The 17,650-nt window shown below is 36.0% G+C and overlaps 2 protein-coding genes across 8 annotated transcripts in view; both read left to right on the top strand.

Annotated features, from left to right (window-relative positions):
* LOC135466782 (prominin-1-like) overlaps positions 1 to 5,602 on the top strand; it is a 32,050-nt gene extending 26,448 nt beyond the window's left edge. For 2 of the 4 annotated variants that reach the window (XM_064744466.1, XM_064744465.1), the window contains one exon: positions 3,703 to 5,602. In XM_064744466.1, the coding sequence (XP_064600536.1) occupies positions 3,703 to 3,733 (31 nt within the window). In that variant the 3' untranslated portion in view covers positions 3,734 to 5,602. Of the gene's footprint in view, positions 1 to 1,537; positions 1,581 to 3,702 lie in introns of all 4 variants that reach the window. The other 2 variants (XM_064744468.1, XM_064744467.1) reach the window with 2 other exon arrangements.
* LOC135468028 (prominin-1-A-like) overlaps positions 1 to 17,650 on the top strand; it is an 81,896-nt gene that overhangs the window by 37,720 nt on the left and 26,526 nt on the right. Inside the window, exons 1-8 of one of the 4 annotated variants that reach the window (XM_064746032.1) lie at positions 7,900 to 7,983; positions 9,346 to 9,700; positions 11,091 to 11,146; positions 12,854 to 13,059; positions 13,978 to 14,098; positions 15,076 to 15,142; positions 15,843 to 15,938; positions 17,198 to 17,385. In XM_064746032.1, coding sequence (XP_064602102.1) covers positions 9,421 to 9,700; positions 11,091 to 11,146; positions 12,854 to 13,059; positions 13,978 to 14,098; positions 15,076 to 15,142; positions 15,843 to 15,938; positions 17,198 to 17,385 — 1,014 coding nt within the window. In that variant the 5' untranslated portion in view covers positions 7,900 to 7,983; positions 9,346 to 9,420. Of the gene's footprint in view, positions 1 to 7,899; positions 9,701 to 11,090; positions 11,147 to 12,853; positions 13,060 to 13,977; positions 14,099 to 15,075; positions 15,143 to 15,842; positions 15,939 to 17,197; positions 17,386 to 17,650 lie in introns of those variants that run through there. The other 3 variants (XM_064746034.1, XM_064746033.1, XM_064746035.1) reach the window with 3 other exon arrangements.

Genomic DNA, 17,650 nt, shown 5'->3' with positions numbered 1-17,650 from the left:
CTCAGTTAATTAGCTCCAGAATTCCTTGAAAAGACTTTGAGATTTGGGTAGCGAAAAGTGCACTAACCTTTGGTTGTTCATCGACACTTCCACATTGTATGACATAACAGTCTCTGCACTGTTTTGTCTGGTGGCCATATCGGAATAGCTTTTGCGACATTAAACAACGACACGAATTTTAACGTTGAACAGATCAGCCAACATTTATTGAAAAGGTCTATACCAGTAACAAATGTCAACAACCAATTAATGCTGCACATCTTTAACTGTTATGCCATGAATATTGAGCTCCATGAGTGTGACCAGAAATGAAGAACAATAACAGTATAGCGACAAAGAAACAAAACTTGTAATGAACAGAGTGTCCATTGACCTATTGTTAACATACCTTAACATACCTTTCTGTTCAAACAAGGGTCATTGAACGGAGTTATTGGTAATTTTAAAAAAAAGGTAAAGAAAAGACAAGCAAAGTTTTCTGACCAACCTCCTTGTTGTAATGTGGTATAGACCTTATTGCTATTAAAATCCCTCTTTGTAAATTTGACCTCATACGTTGTATGACATAACAATCTCTGTACTGTTTTGTCTGGTCGCCATATCGGAATAGCTTTTTGCGACATTAAACAACGACACGAATTTTAATGTTGAACAGATCAGCCAACATTTATTGAAAAGGTCTATACCAGTAACAAATGTCAACAACAAATTAATGCTGCACATCTTTAACTGTTATGCACAAAATGTTGTACCATGAATCTCCAGCTGTTAGAAGCATAACAAGATTGAGAGGACATTTGGATGGTACAGCCTAAAACATCAATCTAACAAATAAGTAAATCTGATATTCTTATGTGAAAATTGTTCTCTGTTGCATACCTTTTTCGTTCAGACATTAAAATTGCAGTTTTGTTACATTTTTAACACTGTTTGCTGTTTTAAGTGTAGTTAATCCATATTTGGAATGAACAACTTATTCGGTTCTCATGAGAACTTTTCTTTGCAATGCATTGATTAACATATAAGGTGTGTTTAACAAAATGTATGTATGAATATCGTCTATTCATTATATAGAGGCTTATGATTTGTTTGCTATAGGGAGGTCTTGGGCATTGGCATTGATCAGCTAGCATGTGTGTTAATGTACATATGGCATTATTTACATGTAGATTTCTCTCCCATTGAGCTAAAGCTACGTTAGTCATTGTGATGAAGCTTAGGTGAAATGTGAAGAATGAGATTAAGTTAACATTTATGCGGCACAATGACTCAGGAGCCTGTGACCAATATATGGTCATGCATGCTGCTCAAGCTGGCTTCCTCCCTGGTCATATGTGGGATGGTCTATTGACAGCTACCTGCTGATAGTCGTGGATTTCCACCAGACTCTGCTCGGTTTCTTCTCACTGTAATGCTAGCCGCCGTTGTATTAAATGAAATATTCTTGGGTACAGCGTGAAACACAAATCAAATCAAATTAAAACCATTTGGTTGACCAGACCAAATTGTTCCTCTGTTTTTTTGTTTTTTTTTTCAGTGAAAAAGTGTCATAGAGTCATGGTATCAAGGTTTCATTTGTAGTATGTACTGGTTAAGAATTGCTGTGCACTTCCACAAACACTGAACATTATAACACCACCTGGTAACCCAATACTAATCAGCTCTTCCACTTTCTGGTAGTTAGCACTAAACAGCTTTTCACTTAATATGCAGTTTTAGAGTTACATTATTACAACATGGTGATGACCCAGAGCAAAATGACGTCGCCACTTTATGGCACAGTAGAGCTACTAGCTGTAGTATGGCAGTGATCATGTTCAGATCAAGTACTAACAGAACATCATTATTTTGGCAATATTGGGAACCCATTATCCCACCAATGAACATAATTCAGAAGATCTGTCTAATCTTTTTTAATTAGTTTTCTATATTCTGTATACCACCCCATTTTAAAATTGTCAGATTGGCCTACCGTACCTTAAAGTGACAACGTTGCATCACACAGGGATGTCACTCTGTGGTCGTTAGGTCGTATCTCGAAACCTGCATATTATTGCATTCTTTCATGAGGTGGTGTTTATCCGTGCTATTTGTTCTTCTCATTCTTTTAGGAAGTCCAAGTAAGCTGTTATTTAAGTAGATATCTTCTGTGTATATAAATTACTGTAATTCTTCAACCTTTTTGTATGTTTGCAAGGTGTTTATTGAAGCATATTCTGAAGGCGTTGTTTATTCTGTGTAGATTCATAAACTTACACATGTTATAAAACCAATGTAGTTTTGTCTCTAAAATCAACTTCAAAATATGCATAAATTGCACTGAAAGCTCCTCTTTCATATGCGAAAACATTGATAAATTAAGGTATTTTATTCATTAGGACCAGTTGAAAACTACATGTATTTAAAGTGTAGCTTGGAAATTTAAGTACAAGGTATCGGTAAGTCATTCAGTTTTCATTTGGTTTAATAGAAATGAAGAGGAAGTAAATGTTGTATGACATCCATTAAGGTATTTCTTGAGTTCTGAAATGAATTTGGAGTTAACTCATGCAGTGTTCATATTTCTTTTCTTGGGTACATTTTGGAGCTTAAGTTGCATGCACCTGGGGCGCTTTATTGTGTTGAACTTTTGGAATGTACAGTTGGTAACATTTTGACTGTTTTACCATTTGCTCATGCTTACTGTTCTACAATTGGGCAGTTCTTTTTTTTTCTCTGTTTACTTTTTAAAGTTATCCACTTTAAATAAAATTTCATAAATTCATCCATTGAAATATTAAATCATTCAATCACCAGAGCGCCGGGTGTACAGATGCTAAGTTGGCTTTGCTTGAGAAAACAAATGGACATATACGTTGAAAGGGGAAATTCTCTGCTGGTTGACAATAAGTAATAATAAGAGTTCCACATTCAGAATAAATTATATCCTATAAAAGTCAAGAATTTTTTGAACTTTGGAGCATCTTGAATTTTTATACCATCCTCGGAGCATAGGTGTCAGTGTTCAATAAGAGTCAAAGTAATGCTAAGGGGAGTATCATGAAAAGTACTACCAGTGTTGAGCTCAGATTTTGAATAATTATAGATGTAAAATACAGTATTTAGGCAAGGAGGATGTTGCATTGTTGATGCCTTGTGAGTTTATTAATTACTGTAAACTACAAAACTCACAACCTTCACATATCTCGTGTGTGTTGGAATCCATGTTATGGTGAATGTACTTTCATGTATTAACTTATCTGAAGTTTTACATCAATATTTCTCCTACATCTCTTTGGTGACTCCACCAAATTAACTTTTTGTTTTCTGTGAGACTTCTGTCTGTTCTGTGACAATGGGGCAGGCCGTGGTCTGATTTGTGCTTCAAGATGCAGGTTTTTCTCTCACTCTAGATGTAGTCAGTGGAATGGTACATTACCATACCTTGATGGTAATAAGCAATTGATGATGTTTGTGTGGTCCTTGGCACAGTCAAATGTTCATAAATACCACGTTTTCCACAAATATGATATGCAAGTCTATATGTCACACCTAGAAAAGGTTGTCAGCAATTTGCCAAAGGTGATCAAGTGGTTCACCCCTTGCACTCTGGTTTCCTCTACTCATTGGATCGACTGCCTTTGTATACAGTGTAAGTGGATATTTCTTGAATGCGGCATTAAACAACGGTCAAAAAAAATAAATCCTGTTTTTTTTTTACAGCAACAAAGTGGCACACATAGACGGATTCTAAACAACACAAGAAGATGGAGTTCAAACCTGTCCAAAGCTGAGGAATAAACTGTTTTTTCGGATATTTTTAACAAAAACAGCACTAGACATCAGATATCAGTATTTATTGTTAAATGTTCTGAATGGTTTTTGAAAAATTGAAATGTAATTATCGACCACCTGTTATAAAATACCAGTACTGTGATAACAATTAAAGTATGTTTAACTTACAAGCGTGTTGTTTAACATGAAATCATGCATACAGAAAAATAAATATGATAACGAATGGTATGTATGCCAGCTGCAAGTAATATATGCATGTATGTATAATATTTTTCAGACAGAAAACAAGTCTATTCTGTATTGAGATGTGATCTCGAGGAACTGCTGAAATATTTTGTAACTTTTTTCCAGTAAATTCGTCCTCATGCAACTTCAACTTGAAATCTATTTTGATGCACATGTACCAGCATACAGTCAAGGTAAATGTATATGTATAATGGTGGGTTAAACTGAGAATTGTTCTTATAGCTTTTGGAGAAGAAAAACGTATATCTTATGTTCAGGAAGGTGTGTCTTTTTTTTTTATTTTAATTTTATGCTAAGTACTGGAAAACAAGTTGAGGTAATGGTCTATCATCAACTATGGTCTGTATAGAAAAGTAGCAGATTTCACTTTCTACCCAGTCAGTATTGCGTAATTGTTTCCCATGCATCAGAATTTTCACAATTTTATCCTGACGATAGCTAAAATTTAATTTTCTGTTCAAATAGTATCTAGAAGAAATTATTTTTTATTAACATTCCAAAATGGCTCTGATATATCTGTTGAACATAAAGCTACATTTACACATATTTCTTATCCCATTTAAGTCGACAATACATGTAATAGTACATGTATTGTCATATATATTTCTTGTTGAAAAATTTTAATTTGTTGATTTCATTAACACCACACAGATAAATTTTAAGAAAATTTATTTTTAGGTTAGTTTCTCTTTGTTTTTTCAAAAGTATATTTTATGAATGTGAGCACATTCCGGATAGAAAATGCTTGGATTTTCTTTTTTAACAACATATATGGCAGGTATTTGTTGTGAAGATAGATGTATACCAAAGTGCTATTTTTTTGTGTTACTTTTTTGTGTTACTTTTTTTTAATGTAGTTTGATCATTTTATACATGTAATGTCAGCATCCTTTAATTTGAATTGAGATTTATGTTTCCACTGATCATGTAGGTTATAGAAAGGTCCTTCGGTTCAAAGTGAATCTGTTACATTCACAAGCCATTTAGAACATGTGGCTAAATTAAATTTGTATATTACTATATATTACAATGTGTGATGGTGAAATATTAGTACTGTGTGTGTCTGCACATGTGTAGATGTAAATATTTATAATGAATTATGTGAATATGTGTAAACATGAGTATATATGAGTATATATACTGTATTTGACCTAACATTTCGCCTTTAACCAAATTCCTCCTGATTCAGAGAGAATTGTATTTATCCCAAGAAAGTTTTTTGAGGTTTGTTTGGAAAGTAGAATGATACCCTACAAGAAATATTTAAATTTTAGAACCAACTATAATAAGGCAAATGTATTTGCCTCTAAAAAGTGCACATGATGTGTTTGTATTTCTGAGAACCAATGTTTGTACCATACAGACAAACTGCACCTGTAAGTAAATACACCAGTGATGTACGCATGATCATGTGCTGGTCTACGTGTGTGATGCAGTGCAGTTTTTTTTGTAGTGTTACATGTATGTACAGAATAGGAAAATTGACACCAAAGATTGTAATCAGAGATTGTCTTCAAGTCCTGTTTTTGGTCTTGAGCTTTGTTTTTGGAAGAAGAAAAAGTCCCCCCCCCTCCACCACCACCACCACACACAAACACACAAACACACCCTCACTTTCCAGATCCACCATTAGAGTTATCGCAGATAAAAATGCTCATTTACATTCATTTAGCTTTTTTTTTTTTTTTATCATCATAAGTTAACTTTGGAAATTAAAGCATATATTCACATGTGGGGTTGCACAGTCTATTTCAGTACCGATAATTTATAGAAAAGAGAGGCAATTAATGCTGATCGGCTAACATTGCAAGAAAAGAAAATTCTTGGTTAAATCTGATTCGCTGTCCTGGTCACAATGGAATAAATGATGAATTTCTGATAGGTATCAGCAATTCAATACAGCCAACACTTTACAGACGTTATAAAGCTAATGATCAAAATTGATTTTGTGGGCTTTTAAAAGGAATATACATGTAAATGTAACATACTTGTAATATGTGATGGATATGTAAAAACGTACCATGATTCTCTCCCAGAGACGTACTGTATGTACTCTATACATGTATGGCAATATGTGAATATTACAGTCGCACTGATTAACCCTATCCAGGCATGTTTATGAAATAAGCATGTTTTACATGTATCCGAGTTGTTTTGCAGATGTACCAGTTTTAAAGCCACTGTTTTGCGTGCGAATGATGTTATAAACATTTGATGCACTGTGTGAAAAGGATATACATAGCCATTTGGTACGGTAAAAGTAATAGCTGAGGCTTGCATGTTTTAAATGATAGCTTTGAATGCTTGTACCCGGTAACTTTCCTTCTGAAGGAGGTATACTTAGTTGGGTTGTGTAAATTGTGAGTAATACATATTTTAATGATTTATGTTGTATATTCATATAGTGTTTTCCTTGACAGTAAGGTGTTTAGAAACCTAAACACCATGCCGGTTTTATGCTTTAGTGAATGCAGTGGTAAGTGCAGTGTAAGGTTTTTTTAACATCTAAATCACAGGGATTTTTTGGCAATGATTGTATGTTTATCAGTTTTTTTGTTTGAAATCTCCCATGATGCAAAATTCCTCAAAATTAAATTTGCTTTATACCTTATTATACTTTACTCTAAGAATATCAATTTAACACGTACATAGGTATTGTATGTCACACCTTGAAAAAATAAAGTAAATGTAAAATGATATTGAAAATAAGGACTGGACTGCAATCAGCAAAGATTATGTACGTATATACATGTATATCCCTGGATTTTGATGTTTGTGACCTATTTCTGATAGCTCAAATATGTCCGTCCAAATACACTGGATGTATGATATACCTGGGATAGCTTTGTAGTGAAAAATTTTTTGGGCTAGTAATGGGTTATTAAATTGTGATTTGCAAGTTTCAGTTTCACTCAAATTGTTGGTAATAATTTTTAACTTTATGTAAAACTATGTTGTGTAAACTACTTTTTAACTACTGTACTTTGTTTTCAAGTAAATGCATACAAACATGTAGGCCATATACCAGTGTGATTTATTTCACTTTGAAATGAATTTCCTGTACTGTTTTTCGAAGATTAGATCTCCCGAAACAATGTCTATACTGGCAGGCCTATACGTTTTTGTACAAATTTGTGTATGGTACCTGTAAATTGGATTTGACTGAAATAAAATTAATTTGTGTGTTATGTTCGTTATGAGTTGTGTCTCAGCCTTAATGTACCTGTCACAATCGAAGATGATGCATGTTGATTTGCTTTTAAGGAAATTTAAAAGCTTAATTAACCCTAAAACTTTGGGCCAGTGAGGTAATACACTCTGTCATGGAGAGCCTTAGATTAACAGAGATGCACAGTTATCTCTGGAAATTTATATGCCTGGCAGGAAACTGCTTTTTATGCAGCAATATATCCATTCTCCCACCAGGAGAGCTAGTGGTTAAGTTAAGGTGTTTGCTGCCTTTCTGTTACTGGTATACAAAGGGTGTGGGTTCAAACCTGACCTTAGTAAACATCCACAATCCTTTTTTTTGTCTTCCTTTCGTCACTGTATTTTCTTTTCTTTATAGTGAATACAGAGAATTTAGGTTCTTACTTTTGCATTCTTACTGAGCTGTCCTATCTGAATGTCGATCAACACCTGTTTCAACAACGGTGAACTTAACAGCCGATTTGTACACTATAATTTACATATAGGCTACATGTATGTGACGAGACGAGAATCATCACCTACGATATCTTCTTAAGGCATATCGTCGTTTTGATTTTTTCTGAAAATCTTGAAACGTCGACGATGAAATGCAGGGTAGCATTAGCCTCCGTTTCCATGGAGACATTCCTGACCACGTGACACCAAAGTGCTCATTTGATCAATATGGCGCGGGTAGAGAAGTATAAAGTTAAAATGCGAAATTTTGTCTTGCTTCTTTCTTGTCCCGATGTGAGAGAATTGCGTTGATAACAGGTGGGAAACACATACACGGCGATAATGTGAGATCGTAGTGTCTAGTGTTGATGCCATTTACATCAACACACTGACTTTTTATTGAGTATCAGGGACCGATTCCACAAAGTCCAAATCTAAAACCTTGTCACAATGCATAGTATTTGGTAAGGGAACTTGAATTTTTGACACATTTGTCTTAAGATAATATTGATGAGTTGATTAAAATTTTCATATTCAGGGCCCAAAGATAAACTTTAAAATCGTATTTCAAGTTTTGACATGTCAAAATCAGCTTTGTGGAATCGGCAATAGTACCGGTAACTCACGGGTGATTGGTTGTTGTTGTAACTTTGCTACAGTTTACATGGAAAGAAAAGCAAAACAACAAAGCACTGACTGATATCCCCAAACTGGCAGAAAACTGACTTTAATGCCTTGGGGTTTTTTTTTATGACCAGTTAGGCCTACCCTCATAATAAAGCATTAGTTTAAATTGCTAAGATAATCTGATACAGTATCTTAGACTACACGTACCTCCCAGCATGTTCTAGTCTGCCTGGTAGCTCGCTAACAGTAACTGCACTTTTAACTTGTGACACTCAGATTTTCTTTACAAAAAGTGTAGTGATAGTATTTGTTGTGTGAACAAGTAATACCTTTGCTATACGTAAATAGTGGGGTTCACTGTCATGCTGTTTTGTAAGGAACAGATTTAATATGCCTTCATGTTTCTCTTTTACTCCAATATGCTATACACAATTATACATATCCCTGAGATATGTGTATAGATTTTGGCTTCTCTTCTACCACTCAGAATTTTGTAAAATATCCGGGGAATGAATAATATGAAATAAAACATCAGAGTCACCAAACTACTTCAGTTTTTGTCTGAGGTGAGTGCATATTGATATAGCTGTAGAAGTACAAAGTGGGATATATGTAATGACATTTCAATGACGCTAAACATTCCACTGCTGCATCAGCAGCAAGGTGAACAGAGCAGAAACTATAGAATTAAACTGTAGCAAGCTGCCCTAAGAAATAGGCCTACCCTTTTTGCAACAAGCTAAAAACATGTTGAAAAACATTGAACTGACCCAATATTTTGATTCATATTCCACTCTTGCAGCATATTCTTTTCTGTCCAGTTTCGTGTTATTTTCCCCAGAGAAAGAAGCTTTATTCCTACAAATGCCTGTAATAGATGTAAAATGTTTTCGCATGAGGTTGCAAGCAATGTTCATATAGGCTGAAAAGTGACATTGGTATTAGCAATAAAGAAATCAACTGATTTTTCTAGTTTATCGATTGATTTCACTTTATTCTATATAGTGGAGAAGGTCTCTATGATATGTTGCCAGGGTAAACATTGTTTTCCAGTGGATATGCCTACATTGGAGACTGGAGTGTTTTTAGAGGTTTACAACAGCCAGTGGAACAGCCAAAATCATCACCATGGCTTACACCTGGCAGCTAGGGTGGACTGCTTTGACCACAACAGTTCTTGTGGCATTGTGTCACCTGACTGGAGCAAGAGGGGCATGTACTGTTAGCTCTGTAACCACCATGTCTGGAAACGGAAACACTGCTGACACAGATAGCTACATTACTTTTTCTCCACTACCCACAAAATCATTTAAATCCACGGGTGTGTATGATGATGGAGGGCTAGGGCCTTTCTTCAACTTGGCTCGCAGCTTTATCAACAGTTCCATGCCCAACGCATTTCCAATAGGTAAGTTGATTGTTACCTAAAAATAGGCTACATGGGTAAACTTAAGGTGAAATAGAGTAAATCAAGACACCATTTAGAGTACAATATGTCAGATGTTGTATACTTACATACATGTGCATGTATGTATGTTCATATACATACGTACAGAATGATCAAATTGTTTTGTGAGCAGGCCTTGTCCATGAGGTGAAGGTTTTTGCCTTTCAATCACTAGAACACATGAGGTTGAGTGATGAATTCCGGCTTTGAAACTTTGAAGTTTGTAGATTTCCATACACTCATAATATCAATGGCATATATTGTCATTTCTTTACTCGATCATCCACTGATAAATGTGGATCCATTCTCCGTTAAAACCGCTTCGTGACCCAGTTATCAAAGAGCCAATCAAATGGCAGAAATGCCTGTGAGACAGGGAAAATCCAATCGCAAAATATTATTGGACGTTTTACATGTGATCAAGTTGAAAGCTGATGGACTCTGCTGAAGTGCCAGACAACAAAATAAATTATCAAGGATACTAATGAAGAAATGCCAACACTGAAATATTGAACTGAAATGTAAGTTTTTCAGACTTGTGCAAATGGAAAGTCAGTGTAATTTTACATTGTCGATGGAGTCAAAGTCAAGACCACAACGACACCCGATGGACCAGTTCTTCCAAAATGTTAGAATACTGTTGTTATAATATTACTAGCATTCAGCAAGTGGCTAAACATACTGCCAGAGGATTTCCAGCAGTAAGTGTGATGGGTAAGACAGTCAGGTACATCATTCCCACAGTTTGGATAAACATTCATTGTTTGACAGCTGATGTACAGCCGCATTTCATTGGTTGAAACAACTTTTAAAGATTCATGTCACAGGGAATTCCCTAAGTTGACCTATAAGAGAGAATGAATCTATGTTTATCAGTGGGTGATCGAGTAAAGAATGACAAGATAGGCAACTGATACTATGAAAGTAAGATTTTCACTGCTCTCACTGTGTTGCATTGGTGACATTAATTATAAATGGTTGATTGTGTGGCCATACTTGCAGACTTACATTCATTGCAGACAACTTTTTTCCACTAATATAAAGTGCCTATATGCATAACAAGTAAGAAGGTTCACCACTGACTTGCCAGACTTTGGTGGTTTACCCAAACACTCCAACTTCCGCCACTCACTGCACTGACCACCATTGTACAAGTGAAAAAGTGCAAAGGGTTTGCCATTTAGCAGCAATCAGACAAAGTAAGTAATTATTTAGTAGGTTGTTTTATTACCTATTCAGATGTTTACATGTAGCCATCATTCGGTTGTTTTGTTTGTTGTTTATTAGGTTTTCCACATTTCACAGCCGTGTTTATAAACATTTTACAGACATGTATGTATGTTTGTTTCAGTGATCTTTTCTGGTCTCCTGGATGGAAGTTTTAATATAATGACTGAATACTCACAGGTGAGTTGATCTCCTTTAGCTGGTTGCACTTAAATCTACAGGTTGGTTTTCTCCAGTCACAGGTGTACAGGGTTAGAAATATGGGGTGCATACTTGTATGCATACATGTTTATTTGATTGTACGGTAGAATATCTCGAGCACATGCGCAATGTGCTTGTTGTACTTATACTCCAAACATTTCATTCAGGTACTTTGTGCAGGCAACAAATCTGATGTCTGGTGACCAGTAATTTATACTGCTTCATTAAATATGTCTGTAGATTCAAAACTTAACTTTACATAAATTTGGGTGGTAATAAATTTATTGCTTGTAATTATCATTTTTTTTTTTTTGCGCCTGCTTTGTACATCCAGTTGCATCTAGATAGTAAACAGCCTGATTCCAGACACCCATGTCCAGGTATGCACTATCACGAGCCATGTGTTTGTTTCCACCCTACTCGCATGTGTAAGTGCATGGACAGAAGAGAAAATTTGTCAAGTATCTTATAGGAGTTTCTTCTGGGTGTGCGGCGCAGACCCTCCCATGTACAACTGGATGGGAAGCCAGCATGAGCTGAACTTGAACTTACAATGATCCCATTGGAGAGAGGCTCCCCGATCATTGGGCTACATTAGCACGCTATCCACTAGGCCAGAGAGTTACCCAGACAGTTTTGCAAGGTTAAAAATAAAGTAATGTGAACTACAATGTGCACATGTTTCGGGTATTGTATACATACAACATAGTTCATGCTTATGTTGATATTAGCAATTAGAATAGGCATCAGATGTCCAAGTTTAATGGTTTAGGTGTATGTGCTCTGAAGTGTAATGTTTTTTTAACTGGTAACTGGGTTCTGACTTCCTGAGAATGACAGCACACATGTATATAAATCATGATTAACTGTACACATGTGGATAAACTTGTTGTTCTTCTTCTTCAGATCATTACCCTGTACATAGGAAACATTGTGTGCATTTGGCTGGGCATTCTGTTCATTGTAGTGTTTCCCATCATGGGCATATGTTTCTTCTGTTGTCATTGTAATGATAACTGTTGTTGTTGCTCTTCAGATCATTACCCTGTACATAGGAAACATTGTGTGCATTTGGCTGGGCATTCTGTTCATTGTAGTGTTTTCCATCATGGGCATATGTTTCTTCTGTCGTCATTGTAATGGTAACTGTTGTTGTTGCTCTTCAGATCATTACCCTGTACATAGGAAACATTGTGTGCATTTGGCTGGGCATTCTATTCATAGTGGTGTTTCCCATCATGGGCATATGTTTCTGCTGTTGTCATTGTAATGGTAACTGTTGTTGTTGCTCTTCAGATCATTACCCTGTCCATGTGATACATTGTGTGCATTGGGCTAGGCATTCTGTTCATTGTAGTGTTTCCCATCATGGGCATATGTTTCTTCTGTTGTCATTGTAATGATAACTGTTGTTGTTGCTCTTCAGATCATTACCCTGTCCATGGGATACATTGTGTGCATTGGGCTAGGCATCCTGTTCATAGTAGTGTTTCCCATCATGGGCATATGTTTCTTCTGTTGTCATTGTAATGATAACTGTTGTTGTTGCTCTTCAGATCATTACCCTGTCCATGGGATACATTGTGTGCATTGGGCTAGGCATCCTGTTCATAGTAGTGTTTCCCATCATGGGCATATGTTTCTTCTGTTGTCATTGTAATGATAACTGTTGTTGTTGCTCTTCAGATCATTACCCTGTCCATGGGATACATGGTGTGCATTGGGCTAGGCATTCTGTTCGTAGTAGTGTTTCCCATCATGGGCATATGTTTCTGCTGTTGTCGTTGTCATGGCAAATGTGGAGGAAAGCGAGTCCAAAATCCAGCCAACAACAACACACGCAAGAGGATGACTTATGCTGGCATTTTTGGCTTCCTGGTCCTGTTAATTAGGTGAGAAGTGACAAATCTGTTTACATCTGTAGGAATTCCTGGAAAATCATGAGGGCTGATTTCCAGGCATGCAAAATCATAGAGAATGATATCATGTCTTGAGATGATTATGTAAAAGCTGATAATACATTCTTGAGCTCTGCGTAAAACATCAATCAAATAAATTAATACAAGCTGATAAAGCTGATAAGAAAAATTAAGTTCATTTTGCTGAAATTTAAAACTGGCTGGATCTAAAACAATTTCAAAAATTTCCCAGCAAAGCTGATACAGTCAGAAAGGTTCAGGCTTTTGCAAGTGTTATTATTCTTTTTTCTAGGAATTTTGTATTAGGAATAGGAATTGAATTTCTTTATTATTACACTAGTGAAATAAGGTATTTGCACTGATTAGCACATGCATGTGTTTGCTTTCTGCTGTGCAGACGTACACAAACAGTTTTAAGCTTTAAGTGCAATAAATTCATTTCATTCGTGTTTTATGCCACACTAAAGAATATTTCACTTTCCCCGAGAGAAAAACATGACCGTCCCCAGGTTGCTGACAGGCCTTTTCACGAATGACAGTGTGAGCTGGACTTGACCTTGCAGAATTTCTGATGGTGCTGTACTAGCGTACTGTTACATGGAGACCTCGACACAATAAATGATCACTCTTTTGCATCATATATACATGTAGTAGTATTCCTGACATTATTTACCTTTTTGGAACCATACATGTGTAATGGTTGAAGGATTTAACTACGTGAGTCACAAAAGGATTCAAACTTGGGTCTCAGCAACCAAAGAGCTGCTGAAGGGAAATTCCCCCCTAGCTGCTGCTCATATAAGCACTGGAAGGCTGCTCCCGTTACACATGTGTACATGTGTTTTTGTACATGTATAATAATTGTAGTTTTCTCTTTTTTTCTTTATACAGTGTTGGTGTGATATGTTTATTTGTGACAAACAGACGTATGACCGTTGCCATTGATAATTTTGAGACATTGTATAATGATAGCATAACAGATGTTTCTGAGTACATGGATCTGCTTAAACAAGTAAGTATACATAATCTTGACGCCTTTTATAGGGTTCTGGAGTTTTGTCAGGGTTCTGTCAGTCTATCTGTGCATATGTCCACATCTTTGTGTCAGCTGTATCTATGAACCTATTCAAAGGTAATATATGAACTTTTGTGGAGATGAACCTTGGGTCTCGTACATGTGGCTTGATCAACTTTTCAGGTTTATCCTTGCATTTATTTGCTTATGAATCAGCTAGATTTACATAACTATCTCATATCTGTGAACCTATTAAAAGGAAATCTGTTTGTTTCTCTCGAGATGGTCATTGTGACTCTTTCATAAGCTTTTTGGCCTTTCAGTGTATTACATTAATTTGGATCACAAGCAGCTTAATTTGCATAAATGTTATAACCACTAAAACACTTAATATATTGAAAAGATATTCATGAAGTTGTCCAAGATGGTCTAGTATCTTATAAAGCTGCGTGGAATATGCAGGGCTGAAAAGTGCTGCAGGTCTCTTGCTAGTTTTTAGCCCACACTTTTGAAAAATGCAGTTATGAGGTATATTCATGTGTTCATCTGTCTGATCCTGCATTACAGAGTTTTTGAAATAACAGCTCCAAATATTGTCAGATTTTGATGAAATTCTGTATACAGATCGACTGTTTTGATGTGACATCTAGTTTGAAACCCAACTGGATCTGTGCTTATTTTCTCACATTATTTTGTGTGGTCCCTCAGATTAAGTTTGAAGACCATCCTTATCCATGATTTATAACTCTTGCATATTTAGGGTGGGATATAGATTTTGTGTATTGGCTTGTTTGAATGCAAATTAATATTTGTAGTGGATTGTACTTAAAACTTTCAGTATTTAACAACATTGACAAATGGCAGTTTCCAAACTGTTCTCATTTCAGCCTGACACCACACATGTGAGTTAAATGAGAGAATGACTGCGGACATGTACCTGTTTGCTAACCTGTGATGTTCTTTGATGTTTTCAGCAAATTACACATCTAGGTACTAACAACTACAACTTTGTGGAGGATGTGATCCTGCGAGATTTAAATTGTATGTTAATTTATAATTTTACTCTCATTAATTTATTTATTTCAATCATGTTTAACGCCATACTCACGAATATTTCACTGAAACAAATTTGGCGAGCATTATGGTGGGAGGAAGCTGGGCAGAGCCGAGGACCATCCACAGGTTGCTTGCAGACATTCTCACATATTGGAGAGGAAGCCAGCATGACCGGTCATTGCATGCATGAATGGGTGTGCAACTTTTATACTCCATGACATCGTCAACCTTTTCAACCACTGAAGCACTTTTTAGTGGAATTTATGCATACCATTAACATGAAAATGATGCTAAAAATGATTTTCTTTGTGTCACTGAAAATACAAGCTTCATGGAACTGTCGGAATGTTTCAAAATATTAATCGCAGAGGCGGTTTAAACGTTGAAGAATTAGGGTAAGTGGGTGGTGAACAACACTTGTGTGGTCGTTCATATGTCTTCCTTTGATTCAATACATCTGATACGTTCAGTCAATTTGGGATGCAAGTCTATGTCCCACATGAGAAAGTTCACCTGTATCTTAGTGTTACTAATGTTAGTGGCTTATCCCTGGTCCCTATCCCAGGTACCAGCAAACAAAATAAATCGGTTATAAATAAGTGATTAATTAATCGGTTACTCAGAATGGAGTGTCCTTGATATCAGTATTTTCTAGCTACTGAAATATGTTCTTTATTGTTTACAGCAATCGACGTAGTATGCGGAACTCGAGTATCGGTACTCTTACAGCAGGACTCAAACTTTACAGTTAATAGCATGAGTGCTATCACTTTAATGCAAAGTGAGTCAATAATTCAAGATTGCTGCATTACATGAGGTTTTACTATGTAGCTCTTGCATAATGAGCTCTAATGCTTGAATTGAAGTTTAAGCTTTTTTTTAACTCCCTTGTACAAGGTATGGCGTGTCAATGTACATACTCAGATGAAAGGTTTCATGGATTGAAGGTTACCCTAAATCTTCAACATATTTGACCAGTAAAACTTTTAATGCAATTTAAGTTTATTGTCTCTCTAGCTATGTTACCAGATTTATGGAGTGTCAAAGTTCACCTAATTTTTGGACTTATCTGTAGAAAGCTTTTCACATCTGTATTAATTCTAGGAGCCAATGACAGTGACCTATGCATGTGCCTTCCTAGGCTGTGACCTAATGTTTAAACCATCCACTGTTGTCAGCTGAGTATTTGCTCAGCCAGTCATACGATTCCAATGGCCACCCATAGTACACAGATAGCCAATCGTGAACAGTGATTATCATATCAAAGACCACTTCCTCGAGTTGATGCTAGAGCTGCCCACAAGGAAGTTTTTTACTACCCTAAATCAACATTTACTCAGTTAATGGCAAGATCTTATCACTATCTAATTAGAGAATAATATCTGTATGTGATAGTGTCATTCTACTTTTTCTTGTTTTAGATTTTTGCTTTAGGCATCTGTATTTGGGAAGTCTTTTGTTAAGGTCAGCTGTTCTTTTCAGTACATCTTCTTGATGAACATACCTCTTAACTCTGAAATTGTACATGTATATGAAGTTTGTTTTCCAGGGTTTAAACTTTCTAGCCGGAGTAAGGTTTTATGTTTGGGTCTCGCAGTTTTCACTCCATCTTCAGGAAACTCTTGGCTTTCATCAGGTTACATATTTCAAGTCCTATATATTTAGCTCTGTCCCATATTTTCCAGTAATTTTGGGAAATATGCTATATTTCGTGTATGTTTTTACACATTTTGTCCTGTATTATGCTATTTTGATAAAAAAAATGCGATAAAGCCTTCCAAAACAAACGTGCATCAGCTATCTTTCTTGTATCTAATGATTTGTATTATTAGAGAATTAATATGCCACTACATGAGTTTAAAGAATGTCCAGTCTACATTTAAACTGAAGCACATTAATAGACGAGCTGTTGACAATACTTTCCCATCACAGAAGGTTAGCTGGCGATGTATTCAGGTTTCGTCACTACCCTTACTTGTCTGTGTATGCTTCTGTCTTTACATTCTATCAAACCCTGTAATATCTTGTGTCATTTTGCAGCAATCGATTCCCTGTCATCAACTTTAGGCTTTATCGACACCGGCAGTACAGATGTGGACACCAATCTGTCTGCCCTTAAAAACTCACTAAGCACAGTGAAAGGGAATATTCAGAACACATTTGCAAGCTGTAACTGTGGAGGAAACATTGATCTGAACAGTCTCGACAGCAGCTACGACACGTCTACAGTAAGTAGTATTGTTTTCATACACCTGTTATTAATGACGGGGCGTATTATGATATAACATTATTAATAGTAATATCTTCTTTCATTGAAAGTACATGTAACTCAGTCAATGTGAACAAAAGTGTTCTCCCCTAATGCCTTCACAAACAAAAAGAAAACAATATAGCCTACAGAAACAGTTGTACAGTGACTAAGGACAAATATGACTGCTGCGCCAGTAATTGTTCCAACCAGCAGGTGATCGAGAGTAGTGGGAAACGGCCCAT

Source organism: Liolophura sinensis, chromosome 6 (assembly GCF_032854445.1).
Source record: "Liolophura sinensis isolate JHLJ2023 chromosome 6, CUHK_Ljap_v2, whole genome shotgun sequence".
NCBI classification, from domain to species: domain Eukaryota; kingdom Metazoa; phylum Mollusca; class Polyplacophora; order Chitonida; family Chitonidae; genus Liolophura; species Liolophura sinensis.
The sequence above is the reverse complement of the archived record's forward strand: the minus strand, read 5'-3'. Positions and strand labels throughout refer to the sequence as shown.